The sequence below is a fragment of the Pipra filicauda genome, unplaced genomic scaffold (assembly GCF_003945595.2).
Source record: "Pipra filicauda isolate LSUMZ 115617 unplaced genomic scaffold, ASM394559v2 scaffold135_size2527700_pilon, whole genome shotgun sequence".
Taxonomy (NCBI): Eukaryota; Metazoa; Chordata; class Aves; order Passeriformes; family Pipridae; genus Pipra; species Pipra filicauda.
The window spans coordinates 1,105,187-1,127,035 of record NW_024103829.1 but is presented as its reverse complement, the minus strand read 5'-3'; the positions used below and the strand labels follow the sequence as shown (position 1 = coordinate 1,127,035).

Sequence of the window (21,849 nt, the reverse complement as noted above, 5' to 3'; positions counted from 1 at the left end):
CCCTCTTACAGCAGAAATATTAAAGACATTTTATTTGTATATGATTTTTGCATAACTCCTTTTGGGAATCTGGATATTATTGGTTAAAATAAATTTACGTGTCCAACATGGAAGAACTAGGAGTATTCCCCTTTAAGACAGGTTAATCAGATTATAAATACTGCAGGTGTAGAGCAGCGTCACTCAGTCCCACCAGCCTGACAATTATTATAAAAGGCACAATAAAGACATTCCACCACCATATTCAGAAGCCTTGACCTATTCAGTTTGACAGTCTGCTGTAGAAAAAATTACAGCACTAATAATTAAAAGAAGTAACGACTAATTGATAGACTGATATCAACTGTTGAGAACTTTTAACCACATAACATTATTATATAATGCACGTAGCCAAGGGCACATGTTAGCAGAGACAGCTTTCATAACTATTCAGTCTAAACCACAAAGTTTAAAGGCATGTTCTAGCCATGGGTTCCTTTATTTAAGGTCCAGCAGCATCGAAGCAGGGTTCTCCACGTAAGATTTCCACAGGTTAGAAAACCGGGCCATGGTCGCTCCATCAATGATGCGGTGATCAGCTGACCAGCTCACATTCATTATCTGTGCCTTAAATACTTCACCTTGCCCATTAAACCGAGGAACAACCTAAAAATCAGAGGAAAGAAAAGAATTGAAATACTAAATACTTTCATTACCAGATCTCTATTTTTTTGTTATTAATTTGTTGATCTAAATTTAAACATTTTCCTAAATTAGACAGCAGTAACACCCTGCAAAAAAACCAAGGCCTTCCCGTTATTGTTTGTGCTGTGGATTAGAGTATATTGCAAGCCAACATAATAAACAGTCATATCCTGTTTCCACCATCATGGAAATACTGAAGTACTGAAAATCTCTCTTGACTCAAAAGTTTCTTCCTGAATAGTTTATTGCACTGTTAGTTCTCAAAGTGACGATTTCCTTAAAGCATCCCCTGAACAAAATGCTCATGGGAAGAACCTAGAAGTAGTAATTTAAGTTAATACTAATTTCATTTCCAGCACTGGTCTCAAATGTCTATGTGAAAGAATTAAGGGCTGAAATTCAGAAAATATAAAACTGCCTTCACCACACAAATTTCTGTATGGATTCAGCTAACTGGCTCATGAAATTATACTTCATTATCAGAGTACTTCTCAAATTTTCTCCTTGATGATAGCAACAATGTTATAGCATGTTGCAAAACCTGTAAAAATATATTTGTGTTGTTTCCTGACCACTAGAAGGCTAAACACACGAGTGAAATATAACAGGATTCTAGAAAACAAATCTGAACCCTTGGTGTTTAACTTCTAGTTAAACATCTAGTGTCTGTACAGTCATCTAAAACCACTACAAAACTTTGCAATCACAAGCTATGCAATTTCTCTAATATAAAGAAATGTTTATAAAAGAAAAACAAAACAGAGACTCCAGTTTCACTTTCATTACAGACGACCTAAACACTCATATCACTGCGACAAAGTTACCATACCTGTATCTTTCCAAGTGCTCCAATAGCTACTTCAGGAGGTAGTATCACTGGTTTGGCATAAGTGCCACCAATCTACAAAAGAAAAACCTGGGGATATTATTTACCAAATAGTTTGGGGTTTTTTAGAGCAGATTGCCTCTTGAATTAATTGCTACAGGTTTTATTCATTGTATATTAAACTTCAGTAAAGTTTTCATTTCAGAAGCAGTTTTCAGATGTAGTTCTCTTTCTTCCTTTACTTACTGTGCCAATATTTGAAAGTGTGAATGTTCCCCCAGTGAGGTCACTTGTTCCCAGCTGGCCTGCAGAGCCCAAGGACTGTAGGCGATTCAATTCAGAAGCAATGTCAAACACGCTACACACTTGGACATTTTTCACGTTTGGGACAATTAAACCTTGCTCCGTGTCCATCGCAACTCCAATGTTGTGTGAAGCCTGAAAGAAGTTTCATTAACTGGACGTTATTATAAGCTCTCAACATAAAATGTATTTTACATAAAAAGGCACTTAAATCACATCTTCCCCATTTATCTTTTCAACCTAGAAAGGGTTGTCTTTAGTAAACAATTCCTTTATACAACTTTGAGGGCAGAAAAGGATGTAAATTTTTAAATATTAGCTTTCCACACCTGCGAATTGCTGGCAATTTCACACCCAGGGAATACAAAATCCAGGAACTGATTTCACACTGAAAACACTGAACTTCAGGATGATTGCAAGTCTAACAACACATAAATAGCAGATTTTAAAGAGAACACTAAAATTAAAAAAAAGGAAACTCAGTTGCCTTTCATTTGCCAGAAGGAATATAAGAATTCTGAGAGATATTGATCAAACAGCACAAAAGGAGTTTGTACTGCAAGGGGCACATACACATCACTCAGGAAAATAGACACTAGATTCCTAAAAGTATCAATCCAGCAGCTGGTATGAAAATTACATCATTTTTATCAAAACTGAGTTTAAAATACAACTTTAATACATAAGGGTCGAGTGTTGGAACAATAGAACCACTGTGCCATTACTAAAAAATTGTTGTATTAGATTTTTAAGTGTTTTCATTTTAAATGCTTGGCCCATATTCAGGTAAAAAATAGAAAATCACTATATTAATATGTAATTTTGAGGCAAGTCTGAATAACAAAGTGACTCTTGTTTAACAAACTACTAAGTTCAATAATAAATCAAATCCAGATCTTAGAATCTGAACACACAAATTATTTTCCAGCACAACACCACAGTTTTGGTTTTTAAAATTAACTCAGACATTCTGAAAAGCCCTTGTTAGCTGTTACTTTAGGTTTTCTGCTCACAACTTTTATCAGTAATTTACAAACCTTATATGTGACATTTTGACAGTTTTCATCCAAGGAAGCATTAAGAATGGGATACTGCAATAATCCCAGAGAGGCTGCCTGTTAAATATAAGAAATAAAAAAAAAGATAGATTGTTATATTTTATAATCAGAAAGCTCCATAGAAAGGAAGTAATGGTAGGAGATAATTTAGGTTAATAACAATACGGATTCCCTCACTGCAATCAAATTTGGCTTAAACTCTCCTTAATATGTCTGTTGATACTTTGTCATTATTAGGATAGCAAAAAAAAAAAAAAACCACTTGCAAAAACCAAATATACATCAGACAGACATATAAAAAATGATAATTCCTTTCCCCACTATAACTGAAGTTGAATCTGCATTTGTTATTTTTGTTCCACAATTCAAATCAAATATCCCAAAAGTTATGAGATTCAGCTGCAATGTCATTCTCAGTTCTCAGCTTAAATGACAATTTTTCAAGGAAGTATTAATTGCCCCTAAAGACAGTGAGCAGGAAGAGTGCTCACATAGCACTGCAATAGCATTACCAGAGGTTTCAGGTAAGCTGTGCTTTCGATGCACAGTTTAGGCAGCGAGTGCATCAGTTGGAAATGGAACCATAGCAGCTAAATGAGTGCAAGTGCCTGGTCTTCTGAACAACAGAAGAGACCTACTGATGCACCTCATCATGGCCAGTCTTTGCGAACGAAGATTTGGGAAAGGTCATTACCCTTTGAGCCTGCACAGTGGATTTTTTAGGTGAGATCCACTGTGCGCTGAACTGAGCCCACCCTTTAATCCTGAGGTTCATCTGCCGGGGCCAAGCAAGCTTGGACAGTGGCGGCGAGGTCCTCAGGATGTAGGTTTGTTTAGAGTGACCTTCTCTCAGATGGATGGCCTTACAGGGCTGAGCTCCATCTGCCCAGGGAAGTCCCCTGACCGGGAATCGAACCTGGGCCACGGCGGTGAGAGCGCCGCATCCTAACCACTAGACCACCAGGGGGCCCCGACTGATGCACCTAAGGTATTATTTATTAAATTCAAATTATTCACTACAAATACTGTGACAATAATAACAACAACAACAATGATGCATTTCATGTGAGGTTCATTTTAAAGGAACTCAAAAAAATTACTGACAGTTTCCAAAATTTGTTCTGTGCAATTCCAACCCTTAGTGATGTTTACCCCCATACTGAATGACACTTAAGCCGCTCTATCCTTCCCCATTAATATTTCAAAAATTTTCAATGATATTATATAAGCCTCACTGCAGTTCCAACTGTAAATTGGTAAATGGTTCAATAAACAAGAAAAGCTGAGACTTTTCTTGTGATCTGTCATAATTCATATGATAGAGAGGTGCTCCAAACGTACACCAATCATTGAAAACATTTTGGCAAAAGCTGTGTAAATATCCCATACATACATACATACCTTTATGAAGAAAGGCATAAAGGAAAGCTTAATTCCACGGATTTCAGCCAGAGGCTTCAGCTCTTCTCGCAACTGAACAAGCTGAGTCAAATCAATCTCATCACAATAACCAAAGTGGGGTATCTTCAGGGCTGCACTCATAGTCTTTACCATTGCCTTCTGAAAACCTGGAAAATATTTACTGACTTCTTAAACCAATCAAATAAGCTTCTGTGAAGCTGAAGCTATAGTGAAATTTAATTATTTGTTTCCATTAAACAAAAACTAAAACCAAACCAAAGCTAAACTACAACCAAAAAGGACAGGGTAAAGAGCACTTTAGGATCACCAGTTATTCAGTATATGTAACTCAATTTTTACAACTGTAACACCTAAGATTATATTACTGCATATCTCTCCTATGTATGTATGGATTGGAAATCATGATATAATCTGCATTACTCTTTCCAGCCTCCAAATAAACATTGCTCGAAAGGCAAGCAAAAAACTTTTATCTTCCCCTTTTAATATGCCTTTTTTTAACCTCAGAGTCTTTTGTGGCACTCTTCTCCAGAACAAGTGTGAATGCTGAAGTATGCTGTTATTAAGTGCTGATAAACCCTTAAATTCACTGTACTTTGCCACTAATTGCATAATGATTCCTACTGTGACAAACCTATATTTCAGAACTCCTACATGTTTCAGCATACATTTGAAGAATGAGCAAGTTCAGTTTGCAGCCCAACTCCATCCAACCAAAACACAAACAAATCTTTCATAAAATGATTTCATCAGAGACGCTTCTTACAGAGCTTCTTACAGTCATGCTCCCTGGCATGACAATAACGTGAAACACACCCCCATCAGAAGGAGACAGCTTTTCACAGAGCAACACTTGCTGGTAGTCTACTGTGAACATGGTCTCAAGATTTTATATTTCTTGATTTACCTGTTACAGGTTCAGTTCTATCTTTTCCTGAAAACACAATGGGTCTGGAAACAGGTACTGGGATTTTGCGTGCTTTGTCCTTTGGAGTAGCTGGCACAGTCTCTGATTTTGGCAAAGGTGGGACAATTTCAGCCTTTGGTGATGGAGGTAAAATAGCTCCTGTTTGTTTGGCCAAGTAATTGAGTATGTCTTCTTTAAGGATTCTGTTATCCTTCCCTGTTCCAACAACTTCACTCAATTTAATCTGAAAAGTACATAACAAGCTGTGACACTCCAGTTTTACAGCAATATAAAAATATTCTATATTGTGAGCTATGGTTAAAAATCATTCCCATTACCAATCCAACATGCCAACAGTTTTCTTTCCCTTTCTATAATTTATTAGGTACTTAACCTAATTGTTCCAATCATCCAAAAGTCCCACTGTTTAGTTGCATATTTTGAGGAGGAACTACGGATACTACTTACCTCCTAATTGCTTCACAGGATCAATAGTGAAATATGAATTTGAGGAAAGCTATTTGTCACTTAATTTTCTGTACTTATTGTTTTATTTTTCTCCTAAAAGTGCATCACCAACTTTCAAAACTAATGGAATATTCACAGATTCATGAGGAAAAAAAGGCATTAGAAAGATACTTTAAAAAGATCACCTAGTATATCCTCTGCTCTAATACAAATCTGAAAAACAGAACAAGCTGGCTAAAACTGAGATTTTATTTTTCCCTCCACCTTCTTCTGTCCCGGGGTTTCTTAATCTTCAGCCTAAAGCATCCGAGCTGCATTTTAAGCCCAGTAATTCATTTTCTATCCACCATAACAATCAGAAAGCACAATTCTCTTCATTTTACAACAATTTTCATACCTTCAAAATTATTTGAAAACAAGTATTTCCTCTAGATCAATGTTCTTTTAGTCAGTCAGAATGCCATATAAAAGCTGGATAAAATGCAACAGGACCTTATTCAGCAAACCTACATTGTTCTCCATGGCCAGGCGACGAACTGCAGGGGTTGCTAATGTTTTGTGACCTTTTATCTCTTGGTGAGTGTGCTCTTCATGAGACATAGGAGGGGTTTCCACAACATCTTTTTCTGAGGCAAAACCTGCAAATGAAAATAAAAAATTTGACTTTACTACATGATAAGCATTTCTTAAATTCCAACCTCGACCATTCTGTGATTCTGTGATAGCTGAAGTTTTTAGCATTTTCTCTGAGTTACTGTGGATGGGAACACAGCTTGCTTTATAAAAGCTGCTGCTTAAGCTAAATATTTAATAGGATATATCTGGCTTTTGAGATTTTAAATTCTAATAAAATATAACAACTTCCTCTACTCAATTTGTTTGCCCTTATAAAGGGAAAAAAATATTACTTTTTAAGATTCTCAGGAAGAAAAAGTAAACTTCTCTGTCACTGATGTTTTTATGACAATAAACAAAATATGCAAGAGAAAAATATATCTTACAATACCTTTAGAAGCATCAATTTCAATGTCCACTAATGGTTTTCCAACAAAAGCAATATCATCTATACTGTAATGGAGTTTTCTAATGATGCCATCGTAACGACTCGTAATAGTAACAGAAGCCTTATCACTTTGTACTTCACAGATACTGTCAAACTGAGACACACTGTCACCTTCTTTTATGTACCTGAGAGAAAAGACACAGGCTACTGTAAAACACAGTAAGTGTAAAAATCTATGCTGGGTATGCTTTTGTTAAGTTCAGTTATGTACATGCCCACAACATGAAAATGCATTCCAGACAGGAAGATAAATTCTACATAATGGATACATTTGCCCTATGCGTTTTGCCTGGCTGCTGCAGAACCCTTTGTTTTGTGAAATGGCACAGTGATTTAGAATATCGTCAAACACACATTACATTGATTTTGGTAAAGCAGAGTTTTCTTGTCAGATTATAAATAATCTAAAAATAAGAAGGAGCCCAGCTTGGTCTGAATCTAAGGAAGTTCTTACTTTCTAATTGTTAGGATCAGTACATGATCTTCTACACAAAGAGACAGGAATTTTTACAAAGAACAGGCTTTTCAGCACTGCCTTTCTTCACTGCACACTTTGATTTTGTTTCATCTATTCATCACTGGCCTTTTGCAAACAATTTAAAAGTTCAAATCTTTCAATAAAATCAATAGACAAGGGGTATAGGATAAAATTATGCGGATTTTCTGGACTAGTAATTTGTTTCTAAAGCTCAGCCGAAGTAAGCATAATAAAAGACAGACCTCCTAAACACTGAAAACATTAATCACTGAAGGAAATCCTATATATAGGAACAATTAGGGCATCCCATTCCTTCCACCTTTTCCATTCACAAATAAACCAAACTACAAATAAACAAAATGTAAAGTTCACTATGTCCAAGGTTTTAAAATGTGGAAAACGAAACTTGAAAAACTTCACTTGTAAGCCAGAAAACATTCTCAGATAACTAATTGATAACACAGCTAAAGCTGTTAAACTACCTCTTGATTTCTCAGTACATTTCTAAGAAAGCAGAGCTTACCATTCTTTTACAGTCACCTCTGTAATCCCTTCTCCAATGTCAGAAAGCTTAAACTGGACAATCTGGCCACATGAAACTTAAAACAGACAATAAGAAAGTACGGCACGTTTAATATTAAATACAAGATATCAGGCAGAAAAATCTGAATGCATCAGAAAGTTTACATACCAGCCATATACAAGCCGCTAACATAACACTCATAAAATAGCAAAATAAAATAAATTATTTTATTATGAAAAAGATTACCAGCAGATGTTCTGAATAATCGCTGTTGATGACTAAACTTGAGGGCAGATTTGTCAAACACGCACACATATTTTGATTTTATAACACGAATGCTGCTGCACCATCTAACACGGTGAATGCACACCTGGGGGAGAAAAGTCTCAAGTGTTAATACAATGGACTGAGGAATGTGGAGCTAATTTAATATTCCTGATGCAACATAATACTAAAATAGTTTCATTCTAGTCTATGTAAGAGAAGTTCTTAAGGAAACAATTGCACTGAATACATGTTTGGATGTACAGTAGCCATTACATTAGCATAAGCCTTGCCAGGTCTTTAACTTCTTTGACTAACACAACACAGGGGGAGATCAAAGCCACAACAAAATAACCAATTAACAAAAATCATTACAAGATCTGGTAAGAGATTCATACTTGCTATTGTTTCTCTAAGGAATTAGCTTAATCAGGGCATGCACACACAAAGCACACATAGTATCAACTACATCAGCCAACTGAAATATTCTTATCCAGAACGAATGCTGGAAGGGGCTCCCAGACTGCAGGGAAAACCAGCATATTTTTCTTCATCAGTTCTTATTCCAATCAAAGGGTGATCAGAAGTACTAACTGGAAAGGAAATTCACACCAGAGGGCACAGAGAGTTGCCCTTTCGTTTCTGTTAATATATAGGAGGCAATACCTTCAAGTAAATATCATTTCACATAACTTAAAAGACCTTTTTTTAAGAACTGGGCATGAGATGGTTTTCTTTTATGGTTACAATTATATTTATCCAAAAATAAACTTAAAAGAGTCTACAGAATTTTCTGAAAGGTTCTTCAGACAAAACCTTATGCTTTAAAGCATCATGATTGTGGTCAAAAGCGAAGCCAGTAGCACTTCCATTGACATAAATAGGTATTTTATTAATCTCAACACAAGTTAGTCCAGACATCATCTTATTTAGTAAGATTTAAATTTAATGGAATTCTGGTGTTATATTGTCTCGCAGTGCTGTAAAATTTATAAAAATAATAATTTCTCTGTGGATACTATCTCTAATTAATTAGAGATATGAAAAAATTCAGGTGCTACAATGTACCTCAAGTAGCTCAAAACTGTAAAATTTAGAAATTATCTTCTTAGAGGAGCCAGAAAACAGCACACCTGCATGGGAAAGTTCATTTTAACTTCTTTTTTGAAAAACCCTTTCAGTAATTACAGAGCATATGAAACTTCCTGATTGCCCTCCCCACACCCCAAACTGTTCAACTATTTGCTATTACATTACACTGTTTAAAAAGTAGAATATTCATGAAGCCATAAAATCCTGAACTGACAATGTAGGCATTTTATGTACTGCTTAATTTAGCATTGCAAGCTATATTTAATATCATTTTTCTTTAAGGAACAAACATTTACACAACACAGTCTATCCCAATGAATACAACAAAGTTATATTATACGAGTTACTTTACAGCCACCTGCTACTGAGACTGTATCTACTGATCTAGAATAAGTATTTTTCTAATTCCTATAAGAAGCAAACAGAAAATCCTTTTCATTAGTCCTCCAAACAACTTTCCCTATCCGACAATTAGGTTACATGGTAATTTTAAGCTATGGAAAATCATATTTTATGAACACACTTAAAATTCTCATTAGATTACAAAAGTGGTGTATAATGTACATCTTTACAAACCTATTTGTTCCTATTTTTGATTCTGGTGTTCTTTCCCCCTCAAGGTTTACATAAATACATTGCAAGAAATGGTGTTCAACAAGGCCTTTTTGTCACAAACTTAAAATAAAATTCTTTTCTCTTTATATGACCCTAAATGAAAAACATTCAATATTTACCTGTGAAGATGATCACAAGGAGCACATCAAATCTCTGAACTATTTCTAAATGTGAAGTTTCACAATGATTTCCGTGTGTTTCTAACATTTGGTAACCAATGCAGGTAGTGATTTAGTAATGACACTGCCAAAAAAAGAGACTGGTTTTGTTATAGAAAAGTTACCATGATGTTTCATTATATTTGTAGGAATAATTCAAAACTCCTGCATTTTTTAAAAATGGAATCTTTTTGGTTTGCAGTTTTGCACATTCTTAACTAAAAAGTTGGTGTGCTAGTATGTTACAGTAATAACACACTGCACAATCTCTTGATAGAACAGCGTTCCTTCCTAACAAGAAACATATTAAAATCCAATAAATAAATTGTGCTTATTAATTTCAGTATTTAATCACCATAGTAGTATTTTCCGTGTAATGCTAAATAAGGAAATAAAAAAGCATAAAAAAGACAAAATTAGCTCTAATATCCATAGCATACCCATCTACATATCTTGGTGTCTGGAAAAATTTAGCAATAAAAACCCAACAAGTCCAGTACTATCAGTTATGTTTATGTCACCACTATCACACTATATTGCAATTCAAAGGCAATAATGGCCAGCAAGATAACACCTTTCCTGTGCAGAGTTACTTCAATGTGCAGAGTTACTCTGGCAAGAAGAAAATGAGGGTCCACCCCAGCCCCTGGCCAGTTCTGAGGACACATCAGCCTGCTTGACCAAGAACTGTGGTTTGACCCCAGCCAACATGGGAGCTGCTGCTACTCAGGGGAGAACTGCCTTGCCCCTTAGGTTCAGGTTTGGTTGTTTCCTTAAAAAAAAGCCAACTGTGATTTTCTAAATTACCACTGATCCTAAAGATCTACTGCTGGCCTCAGAAAAAAATATTTTTATGCAGCCTGCAGGGAACCAATTACCTGATGGAGCAACACTAAATTTCAAAGTCAAATTGAATAGTTTGTGCTAAAAGGCAATGACTTCTCATTAAAGGATACTCCCCTATTGAACTCTCTTGATTTGCTGTCACATTGAGTTATTTTAAAGAATATTTACTCACACTGGACTTGATTTGCATACATATTCTGTATCTCCAAGTATATAGTTGCCTATATAGTAAAGCAATGTCCTTGGTAGCATGCTTTAGTCTGAGGTTACTCCTCACCTAAATAACTGGGACATGTCCCAGTGTCCAGGTAACTGCCATTTCCCTACCACTTTACACAAGGGCCCCCAAACTCCTTTCTTTCCTTCATGACTTACAGCCCCCATGCACAATCACTGTGACTTTGTCCTTCTTCCTTTTGCTAGCCAAAGTGTTTACAAAGGTACAGAGAATATTAAAATGAAGCCCTTTAATAATATAATAACCAAATTATTTCTTGGAACTTATCACAGTTTCACAGCAGATGGTCACAAGAATTAGCATCTAGCAAGATTCAAAATGTGCTTGCAGGAAACACACTATAAACCAGCCAATTCTACAGTTCAGCATGCACATAGATAAGATGAGCATTTTCATCTTATCAGAATCTGCCTCTGCATTTAAGAGTAGATGGTTAGAAAGAAAACCAAAAGGAAACTGTTATTTCTCAATGGTCTTACTTAGTAAAATTACTTATGAATGGCCCAAAACTAGATCACAAAAGTGCCACTTAAAAATCCTCACCATTATGATTTAAAAATACAGTATGAACTACTATTTAGAGAAAAAATAATAATGGAAACTAGAACTGATCCTTAATTTTGTATCTACTTATATTATCTTAGAAAAGTTATTTCTTTTTCTGACATTCCACAAAACAGCAGTGACATAATTGGAAACCAACACTCTTCACAACAGCAGGAAGACTATAATACAAGAAGACAGAAGAAAGCATGAATTAATATTCACGACACTACATGTTTATGAGACTGTAATTGTCCTAAAAGGTAACCAAGTAGATTCGCTCCTTATGGTAAAGTATCGCAACTACTTTTCAAGTATCAAGGCTCCCGGGATCAAAGAAACACGTTTCCCTTTTTTGTACGTGTAGCCGCCCCGTCGCTGTGCGGATGCACAACGCACAGCGAGCTGATGGAGGGCGGAGGAGCGGCGATGGCAGCGCAACGCATAGGCAGAGCAACGGATCAGACGACTTAGAAATAACAGGAGAGAAGGATGTCACTGGCTTATTACAGACAGGCACACGTTTCTTTCACAGGGAACACGGGCAACGGGGAGGACGTTCCGGGGCTGCGCGGGGCGACGGTGTCAGCTCTGGGGGTCCCTCAGGAGCGAGGACCAGCTGAACGCCAGGGCCAGGGGCAGCCCGGGGCGGGCAGGCCGGGCACCTGCGGGGATACGGGCACCTGTGCCCGCACCGGGGCTGCGGGGCGGGCTGGGGGCGGCTGAGGCAGCCGGGCAGAGCTGAGGGCGGGCGGGACGGGGAGCCGGGCACTGCCCGCCCGCGGGCACTGCTGAGCAGCCAGGCAGGGGAACCGGGGCACTGCGCGTCCGCAGGCACTGCTGAGGCGGCCGGGCAGGGGAGCTGAGGCGCTGCCCGCCCGCAGGCGCGGGGGAGGCGGAAGGTCCGCGAGCGTGTGGTGTTTGCAGCCGCGCGGTGCTCGCGGGCTGCCGGCTGCACGACAGCACCGGGGCTCCGGGATACCGCCGCCGCCGAGGCGGGGATGCTGCGCGCTATCCCTCCCCTTCCCGGCTGAGCACCGGAGCGGGGTCCCCGCTCCCCTTACCAGGCGCCCCGCGGCTCGGCAGCTGCTCCTCAGCGCGGTCACGGCCGCCATCTTACCCCGGGCAACGCAGCCCCTCACACACCCCCGGCCCAGCCAACCGGCGGCGGCCGCGCCGGCCCAGCCAACCAGGCGGCGGGCGGGGGCCACGGGCCGGGCGGGGCCAGCGGGGCCGGGGCAGCGCAGGCGGCGCGCGGGTCCCGCACACGCCCGCGGGAACGGGCGCGACGCGACCCCGGTACCGCAAAGCCGCTGGCGGCGGCGCAGGGCGTGTGGCTTCCCTGGGTAGCGGGAGGGGCAGCGCCAAGGGCCCGGCCGTTCCCGATACACGTGTAATAAAGTCCCGAGTGTGCCTGCCTGACCAACACCCCCATGTCTGTGCTTCTACCTGAACGGAGATTGTAGCCAGGTGGGGCTCGGCCTCTTCTCCCAGGCAACTAGCGACAGAACGAGGGGACATAGTCTTAAGCTGCGCCAGATGAGGTTTTGGTCGGACATTAGGAAGAATTTCTTCACAGAATGGGTGATTAGACATTGGAATGCGCTGCCCAGGGAGGTGGTGGAGTCACCGTCCCTTGAGGTGTTTAAGGAAGACTGGGCATGGTATCTAGTGCCATGGCACGGTTGACGGGGTGGTCAGTCACAGGTTGAACGCCATGATCTCAGAGGTCTTTTCCAATGTAATTGATTCTCTGATTCTGACGAAAACTCGCTCGTAACCGTGCGGGCAGCAGTCCGGCCGCTCTCCCCCTGCGCTGACCTGCCAGGTGCCGCGGTTGTCACCGCTCTAGCCCTTGGCCGAGACAGGGGAAAGGCACTGCCCCCCGCAAGACTCCGAGCCGCTGCAGCCCCGCCTGTGCCGGGCCGCGGTCGGTACCGTGGGGAGGCGGGAGCTGCGCCCGGCCGCTGCCCGGGCAACGGGACCCGGCGGCTGCTCCTCCCTCGGCCAACGCAGGCGGGCGGGAGGCGCCTCCGCTCTGCGCCTGCTCGCGTCGCCGCCCGCCCCGGCACCGGCACCGCAGCATCCCGGACGTGCCTCTGCCGCTCTCGGCCCCGGGGCTGCTTCGCCGGGGGCTCGCCCTGTGCAGGGCCCTACCGGGACCCCATCGGCGCGGCCTCTGCGAGAGACACCGCTCGCCGACAGCCATGGACGGGGACAGGGTGGACATAGACGGCGGGATCATGGAGGGGGTGAGCGCCAGCGGCGGGCCCCGGGCTTATCTGGCCCCGGGCTGCGGTCCCGGCCGGGCGGTGCCGCAGCGCCTGACGAGCGCCGTTTCTCCGAGCAGGGCGGGCAGATCCTGCGGGTGTCCACGGCGCTGAGCTGCCTGCTGGGGCTGCCGCTGCGGGTGCGCCGGATCCGCGCCGGGCGGAACCAGCCCGGCCTCAGGTGAGACCCGCCCCGGGCGGCCCTGGGGCGCTCGGCCGGTCACTTAGTGTGGGGCCCTCCCGGGCACGCGCAAAGAGCCTCCGCTGCTCTCGTCTGAAACACTGGTGTTTCCATTGCTTTGAGAAAGCCTTGTTAGCAGCAAATGCCGTCTGTGGGTCTCGAGGAGTGCCCGCGGGGGAGCGCTGGGGATGAACCGGGCTCGGTCCCCTCGCCCGCTGCCGGGGCAGGTGAGGGCTGCCGCCTCGGAATGATTCCAGAGGTGCTAAAACACGGAATGAAACACGAAATACAGTCATATAATGCATCAGCGAAACGTGGCTCACGGAGCGTACAGTGTTAAGGACAGCTAGTGTATTTCCTATGTAAGCTACCCAAACAAATGGAAACGCAAGCACAAGAAGACACATACATAGCAAACGTGTTAGCTCTCCTGTGGCACTACAGCCAGCTCTAGCTCTGCCAGTATTGCCATCCTTATCCATTCCGTTTCTGTCCAAGTGCTTATCACATTAGGACAAGCGACTGCTCCTGCATCTCATCTGTCTGTCTGGACTCATTCTAATGGAAAAGATACCAGAATCCTGCCTACTCCAGAATGGCCTGAATGCTGCTCCTTTGGCTCCTGTGAACTCAGGAGAAGTACTGTAGCAACCAGAGCGAATTTCTGGTCCTTGACTGATCAGAAATTTGCAATTGTAGTTTCTATTAGTTGGTGTATAGTAGTTCTTTTAATGTAACATGAGTATGTAGTCTACTTGCATATATCTTTAACTTTGCATTGTCGCTCCAAGGCCTCAGCATCTGTCTGGATTGGAGGTTGTTCGAGATCTGTGTGATGGGAAGCTGAATGGTGGAGAAATTGGCTCAACAGAAATAACCTTCACTCCTGGGAAGATCAAAGGTGGAACCCACATAGCAGATACAAAAACAGCAGGGTATGTCTTTGTACATGGCTTCTTGTAATTTTAATATTGTAACAGAAGACTGGGGGAAAAAAGAACATCTAGACATGGATCTTCTACCCAGAAGATGTGTTGCCTGAGTCAGATTTATGTTACCAAAGAACCCGTAGTATAGGAAGGATATGCATGAATAAAATACATGCAAGTATAATAGTTTTAAAATTACAATTGTTATAAAACTTGAACACTTGATTCATGTTAAGCAAAAAATATCTGCTCATGTCTTTAAAACTTCAGCTGTTATTTTCTCACATTAGTATGTTACGTATCAGATCAAATGCATTAAATTAGATAAGTATCTCAAATCCATGAAGTCTGAAATAATCATTACCTAGTAAAGTAAATTTTAAGAGTTTACTTACACACATAGTGGTACAAGATGCGATACTAGTCTTTTGGAACTGGTAACATATTCTATCAACAGTTCTTGTGTCTGTGTTTCTTCTGTATTTCTGTGTTGGGTCCTTTGTTCTTGGAATCTGTTGCAAAACTGAGTAAATGGGTTTAGCTATGGAAGGCTGGTGTGAACAGTTGTTTGGAAGCATAAGCCAGAGCAGGCATAAGTTAAAGTTCCCTTTAAGTTAAGAGAAATATTTTTCTGAGCTGCAGTAGTATAAACAACCAAGCTGATGCCTTTAACTTAACATAGAAAAGTTTGAGTAAGCCACAATGCAGCAGAATTGGTAATTAAGCACAAGAAAAAAAGATCAACACTATGGTTCACAAACATTTGGGAGTTATTTAAGAAAACAAACTCATGTTTTCTCAGTTCTGTGGTGATTACTGTTTTTACAATTCAAAATTATGTTTGAAAGCCCTGTGAGATAACTGTTTTGTTTTGCCAAAACGAACTTCTACTTTTGGAAAACTTACTTTGGAAGCATTTTTATCTCTGTGAAATGTGGAGAGATTCAGTGATAGGGTAATCTTGTATCTAATACCTTAATATTTTCTATGCTCCTGAATTCTCTTGTGTGGGATGCTGACCAGCTTATAAGCAGTTTTATAGTTTTCTTAGTATTTTGTTATTAAATAAGTATTAAAATGTTATTGCTGCCTAAGCCTTGTCTGCTTTTATCATCTGCTAGCTAAACCCACAGTTTTCACAGTCCCATCAGTATACTAGATAAGATACATTACTTTTATTTCAAACAAGACTATTAAAGATGCAATTTTTGTGAAATAAAAACCTTCATATTTAGGCTTGCTAAGGACATGAAGTTTTAAATTAATATTTTTTTAAGACTAACAATTTTACAGATAATTTCAAAGATAAAATAAGTATGTAAATGCTCTGGAAAGCCTGTGATATGTAATGATTCTATGGAATTCTATGAGTTATGACTGTATGACATCTGAGTGTCTTATAATTTCTTTTAGGAGCGTGTGTCTACTGATGCAGGTAGCAATGCCCTGTGTGCTGTTTGCTGCTTCCCCATCAGAGCTTCATTTAAAAGGTGGGACTAATGCTGAGATGGCTCCTCAGATAGACTACACAGTCATGGTAGGGAAAAATTCCTTTGGCTTGGTGCATCTTTCATGAATATGTGTGCAATGTAACTGCTGTACTTCTGTTGCTCTTACTGCAAGTGTATTTGTGATTATGGAATTAGGCATGGGAATATAACACTATTAGTGTACTGTACGTAGAGAGCAACCAACGTTTCATGGAATTTCCTGAAACAGCAAATAGTCTGTTTGGTTTTAATTACTAAAGAAATTTTCATTTAAAATATATTCTTTATTCTAAAAGGGCTGTGATTTGATCTTCCTTTTTCCTTAAGAAAATCCTTTTACACAAAGTGGCATTCAGAGTGAAGTATGAGGAATGTCAAATAAGCTGTATGCATGAGACTGGCTATATTTTTTTCTTTTCAATAATGTAACTGAAATTTTTGTCTTGCCTTTTTCTTTTTTTTTTTGGAGACTGCATAAAATAGTGGGAAATTATCAATGCAAAATAAATACCCTCTGTGTTTTTATATGTGTTTGTTTTTCAGGTTTTTAAGCCAATAATTGAAAAGTTCAACTTCACATTTAACTGTGACATAAAAAAGAGGTGAGTTGTGGAGTCACGTGGCGGAGGCACACTCTGAACCTGTGTGTGAGCACAGAGGCACACACAAGGTGCTCTCAATCAAACTGAGGGATGAATTTATAATACATGAACTAATCTGCATTAGCTGTCCCTGTGTGTACTGTCACCTTATGATGAATGTGAGATGGTTCTTCCCCGTCTGTTTTTCATTGCTGATGCTACAGCTGCTGTGTAATGTCTCCTGTTGGCTGCCCCTGAGGGCAGTGCATGCTGAACAGGCAGCATACTACTGAGCTTCTCCTGAGGTGCCAGTTAGGTTGGTGTGAGGTAGTTAATAAGATGTACATTACGAAGTAATACTGTAAGAGAACATAATTCCATTATAAAGGTTTCGAAGCCACACATCAAGAAAATTCATACGTACAGTAACAGAGAACATAAAAATATATGAAGAGCCTTCTGGCCCTTTTCTTGGTTTCTTTGTGATCTTTGTGTTTAATTATATCTGATTACTGTTTCTAAATAGGGGCTACTATCCTCAGGGAGGTGGTGAAGTTGTGGTCCGGATGTCTCCAGTCAAAGAGTTGAGCCCGATCAACTTAACAGAACGTGGCACAGTGACAAAGATATATGGAAGAGCATTTGTTGCTGGAGCACTGCCTATCAAAGTAAGTGCTGATAATAGTTCTGGTAGTATACAGCTTTATATATCTATATAAAATTGCATGTAATCTGCTTAACATTCCTCTACTGTTCCAGTATTCTGCAGTCTTTCCCATACAAACTCAGTAGTAGCCTTATTAAATGGTTTCAGTTATTCAGGCTGTAAAACAGTATATTGGACATTTCTAAAATGCAGTTCTTGCATAGCAATATATAGCTAAAACAGGAAATGAGAACACTATCCTCACTATCCTTCACATGACTATTTAGCATGTATTGAGGGGTATCTTATATCTGATTTATATATCATTCTTATTTATGTGGATTATTTTAAATCTGGAATTATGGCTCTTGTTCATAGATTTATGGGTAAGGTATGGTGCACTGTAATAGGCAGAAGTCAGAAAACATCACATTTTTCAACCATTGCTAAGAGTATTAGAACAAGTTAAGGGTAGGTTTAGCCAAAAATAAAATGGAAAGAAATTTGCTTCTTTATACCCCCTTCCTGTTCTGAGTGGTGAGACCTCCTTAAGGTTCCTTCTCACACACAGGCTAGGAATTATTAGAGGAAGGAAGAGGAGGAATTGAGTTAGTTTTTGAAGAGCTGTGGATTGCTGGTTTTGGTCTTAAAACCCCCAAACCTATGAATATTAGCTGTGATTAGATCACAAGGATGGGATAAGCTTCATCTGTCCCCACTTGCCTGTGATTTAAAATTGTTATTTTTTAGTATTATCTCTTACAGAATATATCCTGTACATATATTCTAATAATTCTAATAATTGTGGGGGTTTTGCATTTGGTTTTTAGGGGATTTGTGGGGGTTTTTTTAGAATCTAGTGTTTTGATATACTCAGAACTGAAATCTTTCTCCCTAAGAATGAAGAAAAGTTCTTGAAATTGTGATGATATTGAAGTTTCTATATCTATCTCTATTAGACTTATGAAGAAAAAGTACTTTTGTTGTTATATAATTTGATTACTGGTTTTGTGTCTTATCTTGTTAGCTGGCAAAAGACATGTCATCAGCAGCAGTGAGATGCATCAGAAGAGAAATCAGAGATCTTTATATTAACATTCAGCCTGTTCGAGAACCTGATGATCAAGCTGTTGGGACTGGAAGTGGAATAATGTAAGAGTCCAAACTTTCTATTGATACCTGTAACCTTGCTGGTTGATTAGCTAGATTTTGATTACATGTCTGATAAATAAAGTGTAGTGTGAGTGATTCTATTCCTAATTTTGATTCTGTTTTTTTGTGCTTAGCATTGTTGCAGAGACTTCAACAGGTTGTTTGTTAGCTGGGTCATCGCTTGGCAAGAGAGGTAAGAATTCCATGAAGTCTTTGAGATTTAACTGAATATACTAATAACAAATAGGAATCTGAAGTATCATCTGTTTAAAGAGCTGATGCTTTGAGTGATGCATTTTTAAATGGATGTTGTTTAGTAATAAAGGACAGTGGAAATGAGCAGATTTAAAACAGTAAATGGAAATTCACAAAAATGACAAAACTACAGCCTTACCTTTTATCAGAATGGAGCGTTAAGGATCACTGAGCTGAAAATGTTTCTGGACTTCAGGAACATGGACTTTGTGGTTTACCTGTGAAGCTTTTGTTCAACAGTGAATCTAGATTAAAATGAATAGAAGTGATTTTGGGTTTTAACTATTGAAATCAAACGTTTTTCTGAAAAAGGGGGCCACTTTCATTCCACTGCTTAGGAAGTATGAACTATACATCATCATAAGATGGGAAGGGTTTTTAAAGCAGACATTTGAGGCAAGAGCATGAAAATAAGGTTTAAAAAGTCAAAAAAAATTTTTTTTTTCCTTCTGTATTTTTAAAATGTTAAATAGTAATTGTCAGCTTCCTAATATCCTGTATTTCTCTATTAGGAAAGAATTCTGACAAGGTTGGCATTGAAGCAGCTGAGATGCTGCTTAAGAATCTTAAACATGGTGGAACTGTGGATGATTCTCTGCAAGACCAGGTAAGGCTCCTGTGTGTTTACATGAAGCTGAAGTAGTAAGAACATGCCTGTATGTATTACTTGTAAAGAATATAAATCTGAACAGGGAAAGAATGAGATGTTAATTAGAAGTCTTAGAGATGTGTGATCACAACATCACTAGAATTAGCAAATTACTTACAGTTCTTAGGAACCACAAATGCTCCTGGCTTTGTACCATCACCCTCAATTTTTCCCTTCCTGAAACTCTTAGTAAGTATGGAAGAGGCAGGAATTCGCTTCGATTTGACATTCCACGTAGTGGTGTGAAAATAGCTCCCTGGTTATATATAAAGAATGATACTAAGTGAAGTTATTAGAGAACAGAATATCTAGGAGGTGCTCCCATTTGTCTTTCTTACCTAATTTCATTTGAGCATGAAAGCCCTCCACTGTCTTAAAAGAATCTTGGGCTGTTTTAGATAGGATGATGTTACCTCTTAGCTGTAAACACTTGGGCAGACATTACTGTTATGTAGTGTAATAGGAGCTGTTTAGGTCTTGGACTCATCCTACTTTTTTCAAAGCATGCACAGTACCATTGGTGGGAACAAACCACTGCCAGATTAGGTGTATATGGAACTGCACAGAATTGTATCACACATTACAGAGTACTTGTCACGGTGACGTTTGTAAATCAAATCAAATGTCTTTCATTATCTCTCTGGTGAATATGTGATCAGGAAGTGTTAGAATTAAAGAACCTCTTCCTGAGGTTTTTTCTCTGTATAGGTATTCTACTAACCTGGAGTCTGACATGACTTTGGGGAATTTTGGGGAAGACAGTGAGGGAGAGTAAAGTTAAATATAGTAACAGGATTCGAGGGCATCTACTGTGGAAAAGTAGTAGCCCTTTGGTAATAGGTGTTAGAATAGTAATTTCCAAACTTCTTAAAAATCAAGATCGTGAACTTTTATGAAACATGGCAGACCACACTTTTACATCTACAGATATTTTGCAAATTTTCCCTTTTTTTTTTTTAACATCAGTAGGTTCCTAGAATCTGAAGAATTACTTAATAATTCCCCTTCCCTCCCTTCCAGCTGATCATTTTTATGGCTCTAGCAAAGGGAGTGTCTAGAGTGAAAAGTGGACCAATTACACTTCATACTCAAACAGCTATACACTTTGCAGAGCAGCTAACAAAGGTGAGTCCAAAAATTCAGGAAGTTTTACCTATGAGTTGTCATCCAGTAACTAACTAGGCAATGTAGAGTTCAGCAGGCATTGTGAGCTGAACTTGATCATGGAGGATAAGCATGGATAAAATTATTGCTACAATGTTTACATGGGAGTTTTCCTGTAGAAAATGAACATACTTTAAAGTTAAATGCTTTTAGAATGGTTAGATACTTTAACCACCTTTATTTAAATTTTTTTTAATTTAACCTGTTAAAGCTCTGATATATATAAACACATGGCAATACAATGATTTGGTGTCAGATATTGAATATTTAAACTTCTGTGTGTGATAAATTAATTTGTGATATATTTCTAATCCTCTTTTAGGCCAAATTTACTGTGACAAAAGCAGAAGACGAAGATCCCAGTAATGATACCTACATCATTGAGTGCCAAGGAGTGGGGATGATAAACCCAAACTTATAGGGTTAAACAAAAAAGGCAGCAAGCTGACAAAGGAAACACTCAACATACCTCAGTGATGTATCTGCATCACTACATCTCAAAGGATGTATAATCTGTGTGAACAGGAGAAACCTTCTGTCACATCAGGGTGATTTAACTTCAAGGATGGTGTCAAGCTTTTCCTTGGTGTGGTGAGAATCTGTCATGTGAAACATAAAAACTTTACCTTTTTTTTTTTTTACTATTAGCAGCAAAATGAGTAACAATAGGACAGGAAATAGAATATATTGTATGTATGTGAGAGCTTCACTCATAAGCTTTGAAAACCCAGCTTCACCAAAGTAGAAAATAACTATTTTAGTTTTGAAAAACTACTATCAGTATTTCTTTCCCTTTTGAAAAATATAAGTTTTATTTTCGGGAAACCTTTATGTTATGAGGTATATGGAATGAAGTGCACCATCAAATCTGTATCGCTGTTCTTCCTTAGACATTTTGTTTAAATTGTGTGTGAGGAATATTAAAGCAATATCACCCTATAAAAGGCTGGTATTTATATGTGCTGTTATCTCAACAGGCTATGCTAGGGGAAGATGGATACAAAATAGAAATTATGCTCCTGAAAAGTTTTATCTCCCTACAGA

The 21,849-nt window shown here is 39.4% G+C and overlaps 2 protein-coding genes across 4 annotated transcripts; one reads left to right on the top strand and one right to left on the bottom strand.

The window, feature by feature from the left end:
- Window positions 1-10: 10 nt before the first annotated feature.
- Window positions 11-13,099, bottom strand: DBT (dihydrolipoamide branched chain transacylase E2). 3 transcript variants are annotated; one of them, XM_027740766.2, is made up of 13 exons: window positions 12,553-12,635; window positions 9,823-9,946; window positions 9,065-9,129; window positions 7,979-8,102; window positions 7,733-7,808; window positions 6,675-6,856; window positions 6,179-6,306; window positions 5,201-5,444; window positions 4,273-4,439; window positions 2,851-2,928; window positions 1,757-1,948; window positions 1,514-1,585; window positions 18-645 (listed from the first exon to the last, which is right to left on the bottom strand). In XM_027740766.2, exons 2-13 carry the CDS (start codon window positions 9,908-9,910, stop codon window positions 478-480), a joined length of 1,584 nt encoding a protein of 527 aa, XP_027596567.1. In that variant the 5' UTR covers window positions 9,911-9,946; window positions 12,553-12,635; the 3' UTR covers window positions 18-477. The 3 variants fall into 3 exon arrangements, with proteins under 3 accessions (XP_027596568.1, XP_027596567.1, XP_039234273.1); XM_027740767.2 differs by lacking the exons at window positions 9,065-9,129; window positions 9,823-9,946 and having other exon boundaries at window positions 11-645; window positions 12,553-12,628; XM_039378339.1 differs by lacking the exons at window positions 9,065-9,129; window positions 9,823-9,946; window positions 12,553-12,635 and adding an exon at window positions 12,938-13,099.
- RTCA (RNA 3'-terminal phosphate cyclase) lies at window positions 12,857-21,749 on the top strand. Its single transcript, XM_027740771.2, has 11 exons — window positions 12,857-13,740; window positions 13,839-13,939; window positions 14,731-14,874; window positions 16,282-16,405; window positions 16,902-16,960; window positions 17,466-17,607; window positions 18,613-18,737; window positions 18,872-18,930; window positions 19,505-19,599; window positions 20,662-20,766; window positions 21,128-21,749. Exons 1-11 carry the CDS (start codon window positions 13,696-13,698, stop codon window positions 21,224-21,226), a joined length of 1,098 nt encoding a protein of 365 aa, XP_027596572.1. The 5' UTR covers window positions 12,857-13,695; the 3' UTR covers window positions 21,227-21,749.
- The last annotated feature ends 100 nt before the right edge of the window (window positions 21,750-21,849 follow it).